The sequence below is a fragment of the Bidens hawaiensis genome, unplaced genomic scaffold, assembly GCF_021521415.1.
Source record: "Bidens hawaiensis isolate Kalapana, Puna unplaced genomic scaffold, B.hawaiensis_p1.1 tig00000369_1, whole genome shotgun sequence".
Lineage (NCBI taxonomy): Eukaryota > Viridiplantae > Streptophyta > Magnoliopsida > Asterales > Asteraceae > Bidens > Bidens hawaiensis.
In genome coordinates, this window is record NW_027491028.1 from 5,052,021 (window position 1) to 5,067,208 (window position 15,188).

The window sequence follows — 15,188 nt, forward strand, 5'->3', positions numbered from 1 at the left end:
TATTGTAGGTTCCCTGGACGGATCACACGAGATATCCCGATATACACAGGTGCGGAATCCCTGTGTAGATCGTTACGGACGTTGAATATAATCACACAAACACACGTACACACGATACGAACAAAACTCACGTTATATTGATAACCCGAACCATGTTACTTACATACTCACGTCAATAGACTCACGTAAACTGAACTCGATCAACCAAAACACTAACTGACCAACTACTGATTTCCTTTTTTAAACCGTAAACAGTAAACTACTTAAATACACGACAACTTCGCCTCAGGCGAAGTTGTCTATAACTTCGCTCGTTGAACAAGTTCGCCTAGGCGAACTTGTCAACAACTTCGCTTGGTTAACAAGTTCGCCTAAGCGAACTTGTCAACAACTTTGCTTCTAAACAAACAATTACATAAACAATATTACAGACTCGATTACAGACTTTAGACATATGAACTACTGACATCTATGCACCAACAGACTCCCCCTTGGCAGTAGCTTCATATCTTAATCTTTCAGCTCTTGTCTCGTAATCCTGTATCTTCATGCGTGCACTCCTTCTCTAACACACACCGTGACTACTCGCTGATACTTCCTTGCTTCATCCTTCCAAGAAGGAATGTAGAATATCTTCTTTTCGTTCAACGCTTGCAAATCAGCTTTTGATAAGTTAACAAGATGCATCGGGTCATACACCCTCAGCACTTCTTGTTCATCTTCGTCTTCCATCACGGCTTCTGCAGTCTGGCAATCAACGTACCACCATTTCAGATTCTTCAACACATCTTGAGGCATATTCTTCATTGGAACCTCCTTGATGCATCGGATCGGCTTGTACTTCATCACCATCCATGGCTTGCCATCTGCTCTCAATCCCCTCTCTGTATCCTCCACGAGCTTTCCCTTCTGTGGCTTTAATAGTTCAAACTTCTTTTCTTTTATGCCTTCTTTCCACACAATCTTCTCAATCATTCTTGCCATATTGTTATCACTTCTGTTTATCAGGCCCAACCTGCCCAAATCTTTCACCTCGCATTCCGGCAACGTATTGAGAGATCTCAACATTCTTTTGAAGTATTGAATGCCATCATAACGCTTCACCACAAACAACTTGATCTGTTCATCATAAATCCAACAGATGATTCCCTTCTTTGACTCTGCATAGCCTTTGATGTTATAACTCTTCTTGATCATGGCTGGAACAGCAGGCTTCTTGGTCTTGATAAACCAATGAGCACAACCTTCCTTCCACCTAGGCTGCTCCTCCCACTCAGTCTCATCCATCTCAGCACTCACATCTGCTTTCTCAACCTCAGGGATCTCGTGTTCAACGTTTTCTTCTACTATCTCCCCCTCTTCTATTCCATCTTCAATCTCAATCTGCTCACCGATCTTCTCAATCATATCATTCGGTAGCACATCTTCATCAAACAGAACATCGTCACTGAACATGTCATCATCAAGCTCTTTCAACGCATCTATCACATCATCTTCAACTAACACCACATCATTACCAGAACCACCAGCCACGTCAGTAGACTCCCCCTCAGCTGTGGAAGTACCAAGAGCTTCAGAAGTTCTTGGCAGCTCACCACCTGCATCTTTCGATGCATTGGGATCATCGTCTCGGTCATTCCTCTTCTTCGTTCTGAGCTCGTCGCCCTTACAGCTCATCTCCCCCTGAGATGCCAAGAACTCCTTCAAGGCATCTATGATTTTTCCATGCTCAACCAGGAGGGATGCCTGTAACTGATTTGCTTCCACTAGGCTTTGAATAGTCTTCGACTGTTCTGCCACGATCCGCTCTAGTGAAGCTATCCTTTCTGTGTCTGACATTGGCGAAGGCGAGACTCCAGAAGCAGGCGTAACCGCAGGTGGTACCATACCTGATAACCCTGCAGCTGTGACGACCGTTGACTCCACAAAACGAGCAGCTACCACCGATTGAGTAAGCGTTGGCGGTGGTAGAGACACGATCTCCGGAGTCGACTTCTGGATGGTAGCGGTGGATGGAATGCCAGCCGTTGATGTAGCCACCACGGGAACATCCGCAGCGCTTGTACTTGTCACCTGTACAGAAGAAGGAACAATGGACATACCAGACAGTGCGGCCGGAGCAAATCGTACAGTCCTTGAAGTCTCTCCAGCTCCCATGCCAGCACCTGTCCTTTCTCGTCTTGATCTTCTAATCAGCTTATGAATGTCCTCTTCTTCTTCCGACTCATCATCATCCTCTGTTCTCTTCCTCTTCCCAATCGTTCTTTCTCGAGACACCATCAACCGTCTCCCCTCATTCATAATCTCGTCCAAATCGGAGTCAGCCATCGACGGAGCTGCTCTAGTTATACTCACACCCAAACCCTGTGCAGCTGAGACTTGCACCTCTTCAACTTGATCCATGTCAAAGTAGCCTTGACCTCCAAAAACAGCGTCAAGGTCTATATCCTCAGCCGTAGACGCAACAGGCACAGCAGGAGCAGGAACAGCTTGAGTTGCTCTTGCCTGTCGCGGTTGAGGATCTCTGAACTCGTCCCCGCCAGCAGGAACATACTCTGGGTTGATTAAAAACCCAAATAGAGGAGTATGTCTGGGACGACGTTCAGGGTTGCTCCTTGCACTTGACGTGCGGCATTGAGCAAAGATACGTTTGCTCACTGATTCGACGTATCTGATCGGGCGTCTCTGAGGTAGAGCCGGAGCGACATGGTTCAATATCATCTGTAAAAAGCATGGGTACATGATGAACCGCTCCCGAGACATCGCCCGTCTTTGTCTATCAAGCTCGTAAAAGACCATTTGACTGAAACTATAACGCTTGTTATAGGTCAGTGCTGTCATGGCAGACTGCATGGTCGCACCCATACCGTCTGTGCCCGCCTTCCTCCCCGACATGCACACGATCATGACGTGCATGAGGAAGCGCCACTGGTCTAGAAGGAAACCCTTCCTCCTCTGGGTATCTCCTAATGGACCAGAGTAGCCCATTCGAAGAAACGCTCCATCACGAAAAGGAGCTACGAACTCTGTAGGATCGTCTCGAGTCTCCTCACCAAACTGTAATGCCACCCGGATCTGTTCAGAATTGAACTGAACTACTTGATTGTTCACCGTTGCTCTCATGACCGGGGGCTCCACACGGCAGTCGTATTCGACCGTCTGCCAGAAGTCTTCGATGTTCGGTAGAGATATCGGCAGTGTGTTGGTGATCGCATGAAAGATCCTCGAGCGCAGGAGGAAAGTGATAATCTCGCGGTAGTCGTCCACACCGCTCGCCTCCGGGTCAAGAGTGATGTACATATTGTGACCCGGGAAAAACTGTCTCTGATTGTCACCGTCATCGCCTCCTGCACCTCCAGCACCCGCTATCGCAGCCATATCTGCAACAAACTAACCAAGTTAGAACGACACAAAGACATAGCACAAGTTCGCTTTGTTACCATGAGCGAAGTTGTGATAAACACTGTATAGGCGAAGTTAAAGTTGAGGCGAAGTTGGGAACAACTTCGCTTCAGCTTTAAATTCGTCTAATTAACACCAAGTAAAAATGATCTTAGGCGAAGTTAAAGTTAACTTCGCCTCATCACAACATCGCCTCAGGCGAATTTAAGTTCTGGGCGAAGTTACGGATAACTTCGCCTCATGCGAACTTAAGCTTCGGGCGAAGTTACGGATAACTTCGCCTTAGGCGAACTTAAGCGCCAGGCGAAGTTACGGATAACTTCGCCTAAACCCTAACTTCGCCCGAATCTGAATCGGCGACAGTGAGATTCATGGAACAACGTGTAGTTGATGATTCGGCTAGTTTTAGACGATTAAGCACTCGTAAACACAAGTTTTAAGGACATGTTGACGATCAGTATAGTGTTTAACACGTGACAACAAGATTTGGAAATCGTTTTGAAAGTCCGACGGTTCGAGGGTAATACCCGGGTCGAAACGACCCTTGATTAGCATGAACGAACTTGTAATATATGATAAAACAACATCTAGAACCTTTGATCGGTGTGAAAATCGGAATAAATAGCACGTAATTGAGGTTAATAAACAAGTTCGCCGGAGAATAGTGTTACAGTGGATATGTTCGCTGATAATAATGAATTGTTAAACTGTTGAAAATCCTTATATATGGGCGGAGTTATACAGGCGAAGTTGTCAATAACTTCGCCTAGGCGAAGTTAACCACAACTTCGCCTGTTCAACAACATCGCCTATATATTTACAAAATCAACCCTTATAATTTTAACCATTTTCCAATTAAGTTATAAAACATTCCTAGAAGAAATAAATGACAAGATCAATTCTAAGTAACCAGTTAAAAAATCATAAAATTGTCTAAGTACAAAAACGTAAAAAAAAAAAAAAAAAAAAAAAATTTAAAGTATAAGGGATCAAATTTCAGTCTTGCTAGGGACTGCTACGTTTTAGAAAAGATCCGAACAGGAATCATACTAACTACGTGACTGTCACATAGATTCGTGTTTAGCTGTATTATGACATATAGAGACAGGTTGTAAGCAGGTATAACTTAAAGTGGTTTTCATCGTTTCTGTGATACGAGTTAGGTTCGATTAAGCCTCAAAATTTAAGTGGGCAACAACTCAGAAATATTGATGCCTTCTATCTATCCTCAAAGCGTATTTGGCTTTCCCCAAGTCACCCCGAATTGACTTCGACCCATAGTGTCTGATTAAACATGTAGGTACTCTTCTTCTGGTTCCCGTTCTTCTCTCTTACTCAATGATTGTGAAGTCTTGATATTGTCATCTCTAATATATTTCAATAACTCCAAAATTTTTTTTTTATTTTTTTATTTATTTATTTTTTTTTAACATAGACTTCAAAGTAGAAATTTACTGCAAGTCCCGAATCTGGATCACTGCAGTATCTTTAAACGCCATCTTCACGGGAATCAGAGCACACATGGGCTTGTGTTTGACTGGGTAATCGCTTTTCTGCCTATCATTCGGAAAGATATAGATGAAGACACGCAAAACTCTTAAGGAGTTTCCACGTAAAATCAAGTAAAATTAGTTTGTATCACATCTACTTTTACGCACCATAAAAAGTTACCATGACATACAATGACTGTCCTAAAGCCTTTTAAGCCTAATAACTTCACTAGTTAAGCACACAAAGTTAGTATATCTATCATTTTCCAAGGTTGGATCAATTTTCCGTTTAACATAGCTAACGAACTTCTTACGAAGTAACAGACTTGAAAAATAATTTCATTTCTCTTTTCTCTTTCAAAATTTAAACAAAAATCGCCCCGACCAAAACAAAGTCTTCAGGTAAACGGCTATCCCGAAGATCCAATGGATCAGCTGGACCGACCACATACTAGTATGTGTCCTTCTAACTAAGTATGATCGACTAATTTTAAGCGAAAGAAAGAAAAAAACTCAGCATAAACCGCCCCGGTCACTATCAGTAATCTGGTTAATGGCTATCCTCAAAATCTACAAGTAGAAAATGAGGACCAAAACATATCCGAAGACGAGTCCTTCAAACTAATGTAACCAACATAATTTTAAGCGATTAGTGACGTTTTTTTTTTATAAATAAACAAGAAAAACATGGTTACTCGGGATTGATCATCCCATTCAGTTCAATAAGGTTTTAAAATCTGGATTTGTCAAACGCTTTAGTGTATAAATCAGCGAAATTATCAAGCGTATCCACCTTTTCAAGAATTATCAGTTTCTTCTCAGCACAATCCCGTATGAAATGATGACGTATGTCAATGTGTTTAGTTTTACTATGTTTCACGGGATTGTTAGTTACTGAGATAGCAGCGGTGTTATCAATGCAAATAGGAGTAAGTAAGAAATTCAGACCATAGTCGCGCAGCTGTTGTTGTATCCAAAGAACCTGAGAGCAGCAGTTGGATGCAGCCATGTATTCTGCCTCACATGTTGAGATTGCGACTGAAGTCTGCTTCTTGCATTGCCACGACACCAATCTGCCACCAAGAAACTGACATCCTCCAGTTGTTGACTTCCGACTCTGATTGCACCCTCCATAATCAGAGTCTGTGTACGCGACCAGCTCCAAGTCTCCTCCTCTCGGGTACCACAACCCCAGCTTCGGCTTGCCCTTGAGATACCACAGTATCCTCTTTGCACCTTTCAAATGAGATTCTTTTGGATTTGCCTGAAAACGTGCACAAAGACAAACAGCAAACATTATATCAGGCCTAGATGCAGTTAAGTACATTAAAGAACCTATTATCGCCCGATATTGAGTTGGGTCCACATCTGCATCACCGTCTACTTCAGCACCCAATTTGTGATTGACGCAGATTGGAGTATCATATGGAGAACTGTCCTCCATCTTGAAGCGCTTGAGCACATCATGAACATACTTCGTCTGATGAATGAACATCCCGTCCTTCCTCTGATCAACCTGCAATCCTAGAAAGAAAGTTAGTTCACCCATAGCACTCATTTCAAACCTTTTCTTCATGACGGCTTCAAACTCCTGACACATGGAGACTTTTGATGCAGCAAAAATAATGTCATCCACGTAGACTTGTACCAGCAGGATGTCGCTTCCATCTCTTTTGAAGAACAACGTGCTATCAATTTTCCCTCTTTCAAAACCATTCTCGAGCAAGTAATCCAATAAGGTTGCATACCAGGCACGAGGTGCCTGATGTAATCCATACAACGCCTTGCTCAACCTATACACGTGATCTGGATAGTCTGGGTCAGGAAAACCCGGAGGTTGCTCAACATACACAACCTCATCAACTTTCCCATTTAAAAACGCACTCTTCACATCTAGCTGAAACACCTTCATCTTTTCATGAGCAGCAAACGCCAAAAACAATCTTATGGCTTCCAACCTGGCGACAGGAGCAAACACTTCGTTATAATCAATCCCCTCTTGTTGATTAAAACCTTTCACGACAAGCCTCGCCTTGTTTCTTATAATAATCCCCTTATCATCTCTCTTGCACTTGAACACCCATTTTGTGCCTATCGCATGCACATTCTTTGGTTTTTCAACCAAAGTCCAAACTTCCATCTTCTCGAATTGAGCCAACTCTTCTTGCATGGCCTCGACCCACGAGCTGTCCTTTAAAGCCATTTGATAATTCTTCGGTTCAATCTGGCTTATAAAGCAGGTATACAGGCATTCATCGATTATTCCTGTCTCCTTAATGCTTGTATAAACACAGGTATGTTCATTCAAGCTACTTCTCGTTTGTACACCTGAGGACACATCACCAATCACATTATCCAAAGGGTGGTCTTTATGAATTCTCGTGGTCGGAACAGAACCGACATGCAAATTATCTTCCAAATTAGATGAGATCTCATCAATGGTTGTTTCATGCTGAGAGTGAAAAGGATTGATAAATTCTTCTTCAGCAGAGGCAGCAGGGGTACCGATAGTGTTTGATGAGGAAGGTTGATATTTTTCAATCAGCTGTCTTTGCAATAGATTTTCTTCCTCATCGAGTATCATCTTCGTCGCAGCTCTTTCTTCTTCTTCAGAAATCTCCAAATCTGGTACGTTAAATGACTTAAAAAGCTTAACATAGTCGAAAAGCTCAGCAGGTCCATTGCTAGGTTTTGGCGGTTGGTAACTTGTGATGTCAGTGTTACACACCACCTCCACCTTGCAAGTCGAAGTATTGAAGACCCGTCTGTTGTGAGTACCAACAACATAACCGACTAATATTCCTTCATTGGCTACTTCCCCAAATTTAGAATTTTTCTTCAAGATCGAACAAGGGGACCCGAATGGTTCAAGACCACTCAAGTTGGGCTTCTTTCCATGCATAAGCTCGTAGCAAGTTTTACCAAGTCTCTTAACGGTTAACACTCTATTCAGAACATAGCAGGCTGTAGCAACCGCTTCAGCCCAGAACATCACAGGAAGCTTTGAATCTGCCAGCATAGTCCTGGCTCCTTCAATTAAAGTTCGGTTCTTCCTTTCAGCCACTCCATTCTGTTGCGGAGTATACGGAGCGCTGTATTGATGTTCAATTCCTTTCTGAAGACAGAAGATCTCCATTTCAAAGTTCTTGAACTCCGTACCATTGTCACTTCTGATGAACTTAACTGTTTTACTCATGACGTTCTCAACTTTAGTAATCAAATTCTTCACCATTTGAGCCGTCTCATCTTTCGATTTCAGAAAATATACCCACGAATATCGCGAGTAGTCATCAGTGATCACCAAGCAGTAAGAAGTACCTCCTAGACTTTGTACATTCACAGGACCGAAGAGATCCATGTGAAGCAGTTCTAGAGTACTGGCAATTGAGTTGACCTTCTTGGTGAGATGGGATTTCTTGTGTTGCTTTCCCTTCTTGCATGCTATACATTTGTCTTCAAAGTTAAAACTTTTCAAGGGAACGCCCATCACAAGCCCATTTTTGACAATGTGGTTCATCTTCCGAAGATGAATGTGCCCCATCCTTCTGTGCCATAGTTCGGATTCTGATTCGCTTGCTTTCGTCATTAAACATGATTCTCCCGTGGCCATTTAATAGACCTCATATCCATCACATATGTATTTGTATCACGTGGAGCTGTCATCACTATCCACTCGTCTGGTATCTGAAAACCAGGCTTCAACACGATCGCCTCATTCTTCGTGAAGTGAACAGTATACTCCTTATCACAAATCTGCGACACACTCAGCAGATTGTGCTTCAGCTCTTCCACAAAATTCACATTCTCAAGTGTCATCTTCCCATTGGACACCGTACCTTTACCAGTAATTCTTCCTCCACTTTCACCAGCAAAACTAACTCTTGCTCCCTGAACAGGTTTTAAGTCGTGCAACAAGTATTTGTTGCCTGTCATGTGCCGGGAACAGCCGCTATCTACAATCCAAAGACTGTGGGCAGCCCTGTTCAACTGTTCCTGCACAATAAAGCAAATGATTAGAATCTAGGGACCCAAGACCAATTGGTCTTGGATCTATACATCCCGTACTTCTGCTTTCCGAAGTTAGCATTTGGATAATTCCTGTCAGTCCTAGTAGGAAGTCTCCTTGGAAATTGAGTGTGAGGCCTACCAAACCTATGTGTATTGAAAGTATTATATCTTACGGTTTGGTGATCAGCATTGTAAAACTGAGGTTTGTTTCTTTGAAAACCTGAATTAGTTACATTTTGAAACTTTAAAGGGTTTTCATTCTTAAAATTACCATTAAGCTTATGCTCAGTTTTAATAGGTCTCACGCCTCTGAATTTAGGCGTCAGAGGACAATCTGTAACAAGATGTCCTACCTTATTACATCTAAAACAACACCTATACTCCATTTTCTTTTCGAAGGTTGTTTTGGATGTCGAGGCAGTGTTACCGGCCGTTCGTCTCACATAAGGTGGGACGTACGGGTTGAGTGGAGTACTCTTTTTAGAACTTTTATCATTTTCTCCACCAGTGGGTAACACCACCTTCTCTTTTGTCTTACCCGATTCGGACAACTTATCCGAATCCGATGAGACTGGACTCGTAACAGAAATATTTACACTTGAAACAGGCGAACTCGTTTCGCCACTACTAACACTTGAATCTTTACTTGTAACCTTGATAGGAACTGTCTGAGGAACTTCAAAATCAGCAGATTTCTGTACACTAGGGTTAAAAGTGTAATTGTGGTTATACGGTGGTGGAACCTCGTGATAACCAATTCCTCCTCTCTTTGTAGAGGTACCTTGATCACTAACAAGGTGATCAAGAATAGCTGAGGAATTTCGGAACTGCTCCAATTTTCGGTTTAGTTCCACCACTTTCACCTGGTGGTCAGCAATCTGCTTTTCGCGTTCAGCAATCAGTTTAGTCTTTTCTTCTAAAACCTCATAACTAAGATCAATAACTTCAATTTTTTCAGCAAGTTTAGTTTTTAAGCTTTTAACATCTTTTTCACACGCTTTAATTTTAACTTTGTAACTGTTTTCTCTTGCTTTTGTAAAGTGATGATCTTCTTTAAGAGTTTTAAATTCAACATCTAAACGAACATACTGATCAGTTATAGTAGCAAGTTGCTCAGACAAATTCTCACATTTAGTACAAAAAGATTTAGAACTTACCTCGGAGATTTGATCATTGTTATCTGCCATGAAAGCTTTTTCCTTACCTGTAGCTTTCTCTTCTCCGGTAGTCTTCTCACGTTCTTCACTCTCAACCTTAGCCATATTAGCCTGCTCACCAGTTTCATTCAAATGCAGGTTCCAGTTGTATTCACCTGCTTCTCTGGACAGCATGGCATTGACTTCTTTAGTGCTTCCAGTGTGCTGTGCAGACCGGCCCTGACCACGTTCAACTCTCTAGTTTCTGCAATCTTTGGCAAAGTGCCCGTTTTGTTGACAGTTATAGCACCTCACCTTAGACTTGTCGAACCCTAGCTTGCCTCCAACAAACTTTCTCCCCGTCTTTCTCATGAACTTCTTCACTCTCCTCACTATCATGGCCATCTGCCATTGTAAATCCATCTCCTCCAGATCATCAGCATCGATCTGGTCGTAGTCTTCATCTAGCATTGCCGGATCAACCACCTTTCCTTGAATATAATTTTCATAAGAAGCAATAAATGAAGCATAGAGGCCAAACTGCTCTTCAGCAGATTTGACGCTCATTGGCATCTTCGAGTAATTATTGCCTGAGGAACTTGAAGATCTACTAATCTTGTTTGCTGTCTGTTGAGTACCACTTGATCCACCCGCAACAAAGCAAACATCCCCATTCGAGTTTACTGACACTTGCCCCTCCCGTGAAGAATTGGCACCCGACTCACCCTTCGAGTAGTAGGCGGCAGAATCAGTCTTTGAATTTGTATTGGAGTTTACTTTAGCTCCGTACATGCCTGGATCTTGAACCTGATCCATAGATGTTTCTTTTCTTACCATATTAAGCTCAAAAGTTCTGAGCTTGTTGACAACGGTTTCAAGATCATAAGTAGGGAAGTCCTTGTCTTTCCTCATCAGTACAGTATACATCTCCCATTTTGGTGGGAGAGCATCGAGAAGTTTTTCTACAATCTCTTCTTCTCGGTAGGAAATGGAGTAGTTACTCAATTCAGTCATTAGATGATAATATCGAGTGATAATATCATCAAGGGATTCGTTCTTTAAGTACTTAAAGACTGAAAATTGAGTTTTAAGCAGCTTTATCTTTGAGGCCCGAATGCCTACATTTCCTTCGAATCTGCTCTCAAGAGCTTCCCAAAGCTCTCTAGCTGATGTATACTTTCTGAAAGTATGGAGGATCTTCTGTGGAAGAGCCATTGTGATTGCAGCATGAGCCTTGCTTTCGGCTTCATACATCTTCTTCTCCTCCTCTTCCATTTTACTGTATTTCTTTATTTGGTCTCGACCCTCATACTCCATGATCGGTGGAATATATCCATCTTGGATGCATACCCACATCTTCGCATCCTGGTACTTAACATACTGTATGAACCGATCCTTCCACGCAACAAAGTCGGTTCCCTTCAGCAGCCTTGGGGCCTTTGTAGCTGACCCCGCTTCAACTTCCATCTTGTCAAGCTCTGAAATGTTGATTGACGACATCCTTCTTGAAGACTAAGAAACCCGAAAAATTCTGAAAAGGGCGAAGTTAGAAAAAATTCTTCAAAACAGTACTGTAGGCGAAGTTAAGTATAACTTCGCTTAAGTAATAACTTCGCTGGATCCTTCTTAAATTCGCGTAACTGGGCGAAGTTGAGAATAACTTCGCTTAGGATAAGCGAACTTAGAAAGTAAGCGAACTTGAAGAGAACTTCGCTAACTAGGCGAACTTGAGAAGAACTTCGCTGAGTTAGGCGAAGTTGAGGAGGTAGGCGAAGTTGTGAATAACTTCGCTTCTCCTTATATCTTCGCTGAAACCCTACGAATCCTGACGGCAACTTCGCCTGATGAACAGCAACTTCGCCTGACGAACTTGAACTTTCTGCAGATCTGAAAAACGGATTTTAACGACGATTTTGACGGTTTGAAGGCTTGAACACACTGGTAGGAAGCTAGAATGAGCAAAAACACCACAAACTCGTCCCGGTAACACCCGAAATGAGACGAATTCTACACCCGCGTGAATATCCCGAACCACACAATCGAGCAAATGCTCTGATACCAATTGTAGGTTCCCTGGACGGATCACACGAGATATCCCGATATACACAGGTGCGGAATCCCTGTGTAGATCGTTACGGACGTAGAATATAATCACACAAACACACGTACACACGATACGAACAAAACTCACGTTATATTGATAACCCGAACCGTGTTACTTACAGACTCACGTCAATAGACTCACGTAAACTGAACTCGATCAACCAAAACACTAACTGACCAACTACTGATTTCCTTTTTTAAACCGTAAACAGTAAACTACTTAAATACACGACAACTTCGCCTCAGGCGAAGTTGTCTATAACTTCGCTCGTTGAACAAGTTCGCCTAGGCGAACTTGTCAACAACTTCGCTTGGTTAACAAGTTCGCCTAAGCGAACTTGTCAACAACTTCGCTTCTAAACAAACAATTACATAAACAATATTACAGACTCGATTACAGACTTTAGACATATGAACTACTGACATCTATGCACCAACAATTATTTCTCCCCTGAAACCGGAAACAGGAGCATAAATTGGTTGTAGTCTTTCTTTGTCTTCTTCATCCAGTTGTTCGAAACACTGTTCGTACATAATATCAGACGTACTGCCTGTGTCAAAGAACACATATTATGATCGGTAGTGGCCAAATTCGGCAGTAATTATCAGCGGGATTTTGTTACACGGGCCCCCTTTGATCCGAGGAAAAATAACGGGCTTGTTTTTCCACTCTTCGTCCGAATATTCCCTCCGTTTTCCCTTACCCGAATGTCCCCCTTGAATCATGTGGACATTTAGATCTTTGATTTGCCTTTTGGCCGGGCCCTGGCTATCCTTTGCGGGAGGTTTGCCAATCCCTCCTCGTACGCCTTTGACTAAATGTTCGAGTTTACCATTTTTAACAGCTGCTTCAATTTCATTTCTGAGAGCCACACACTCATTCGTGTTGTGTCCAACATCATTATGATATGAGCAATGTTTTTTGGTATCAAGGAATAACTTCCGTGGTATTGGTTGAGGTTTCCGGAAAGTCAGATTCTCAGTAGTGAGAATTTCTGAGGGAGTCTTTGATAACTGGGTCCAACTGTTGGTGGAGCGAGCTGAAAAATTACGTTTGCCTTTGTTACCGATCAAAGATCTTGCGTCAAAAGGCTTAGATGTTTCTGCACTTGGCTGGAGTCTTGACCATATTGGTCCCTTAGCCTGCCTGTTTGGTCTCGGAGTTTGAAACTCAATGTTCGGTGATTGTTTTTGACTGCTGGAACTTAGGGTTTTCTCAGTTCTTGCAAACAACTTTGATGCCTTCATGATTTCATCCCATGACTTGGGCATTCCATCTCTTCCCGTTAGAGTACGGATCAAGGCATCACTGTGGACGTTCTTACAAAATGCTCCGCTCAGCATATCTTCGCTCACTCCTCCGATGTTAAGGCTCTCTTTAGTAAAACGAGTAATGAAATCCTCAATAGACTCATTATTCCTCCTTGTAACATCTAGTATTTCCGAAGGGTCACGGGTATGTTTCTTTTGTTGACTAAAATGCGGAGAGAATTTTGCTACAAAGTCTTTCCAACTTGTAATCTTTTCGCATGGTAGTTTCTCAAACCACTCCCGCGCCACTCCGGTGAATGTTAGTGCGAACATGTGACACCAATATGGAAGAGTCCAACCACTGACTCCTCCGACTGCTTCGAACCTTAACAGATGGTCACTGGGATCAGTCATTCTTTTATATGTTCCAACGGATGTTGGAATCTTTGCATTAATCGGGAATGGAGCTGTCGCGATACTCGGAATGAATTTTGATTTTTGTGCGAAAGACCCTGGGCGATATGGTTTGGAAAAATCGTATTCAGCATTGCTATGATATTCCGCCTGGCGAACAACTGGATGTGGATAACTAGCCCCTCCGTATGAAGGAAGACGGCTATCCCCACTATAAAAACTACCATCCGGTCGATAAGATGAGTCGTACCCGTCCAGTTCGTCCTCATAGGATGGTACCCGCATATCTATGCGGGACGAGGACGCAACCTTCGGGTTTCGCTCATGTTTCGCTCCGGTGTTAAGCTGTACTAGATGTGGCTTCCCCTTATGGGAGGAGAAATAGATCTTCTGGGAGGCTCATCATACGTCAGGGTACGGCCATGAAAACGCTCCTTTCGGACCCGACGTTCATACTCTGCTTTCAAACTTTCTTGTTAAATACGAAGCCACTCGTCCGGAGACTAGGTTTCTTCAGTCCTGAGGTTATGACGGTGAGCTCTTCTTGGATTAGAGTCACCGGAATCTTCTTCCAAACCTAACTCCGACTGAGTTCGGTGGACTTCTCGTGGAACACGCTCTAGATTCCTTATATTAGAACTTCCTGGGGCTGTGACGTACCCCAAGTCAGTAGTTGGTGTGACAACATTTCCGGTGTCTACCGGGGTGACACCCTCTTGTTGAGCAAACAACCCCCGACCCGTTGAACCATCCAAGGAAAAGATTCCTGGATTGACGGTGTCGGTTCTAGCAACAGGGGTCGAAATTCGAGTAAACACAGACGTTGCTCCTTCACGTGTTTCAAGGTTGAGATCACGCGGAGGTTGTGCTTGATTCTCCGTCGGCCCTTTAGGTAACTGACTCATATCGTAAAGAGAACGGAAGATTTTTTAGCTGTTCTAACAAAAGCATGGATGGCGCCAATGAAGAAACACGGATCTACTCCCCACTAATGGGTCCTAGATGCAATGAGTCCACAAAGTAGAATACGGTTACAGCCGATATGATATGAATACAACCTCTAAAGTCCGGTGACGTGAATCCTGCAAAACAGAACACCGTGAGCTCGTTACGGGAAGGACAAGGTGGGGGGTCTTCCTGTAACCACCCTCCGGCGTGAGAATAAGTACCGTTCTGATGAAGAGATAAAGTACTTAAGTAAATTGAGAGAGTACCGTGATGGTGAATGAATACCTCATGATGATTGAGAGGGTATTTATAGCCGGGGGTGCCAGGAAGTGATCGGGCCAGCTGTCCCTTTAGAAGATACCTCATAACCGCCTGGACGCGTGTCCCTATATGATAGGGTTAACTTATACGCTGCAGGTGCATGTATAACAACCTG

General features: G+C 43.0%; 1 protein-coding gene across 1 annotated transcript; it reads right to left on the bottom strand.

The window, feature by feature from the left end:
* Nucleotides 1-12,709: 12,709 nt before the first annotated feature.
* Nucleotides 12,710-13,723, bottom strand: LOC143623065 (uncharacterized). Its single transcript, XM_077094057.1, has one exon. It carries the CDS (start codon nt 13,721-13,723, stop codon nt 12,710-12,712), a length of 1,014 nt encoding a protein of 337 aa, XP_076950172.1.
* Between the last annotated feature and the right edge of the window lie 1,465 nt (nt 13,724-15,188).

Coding starts and splice junctions, on each gene's coding strand:
- LOC143623065 (XM_077094057.1), bottom strand. CDS start 13,723: ATGTTCGCACTAACATTCACCGGAGTGGCGCGGGAGTGGTTTGAGAAA.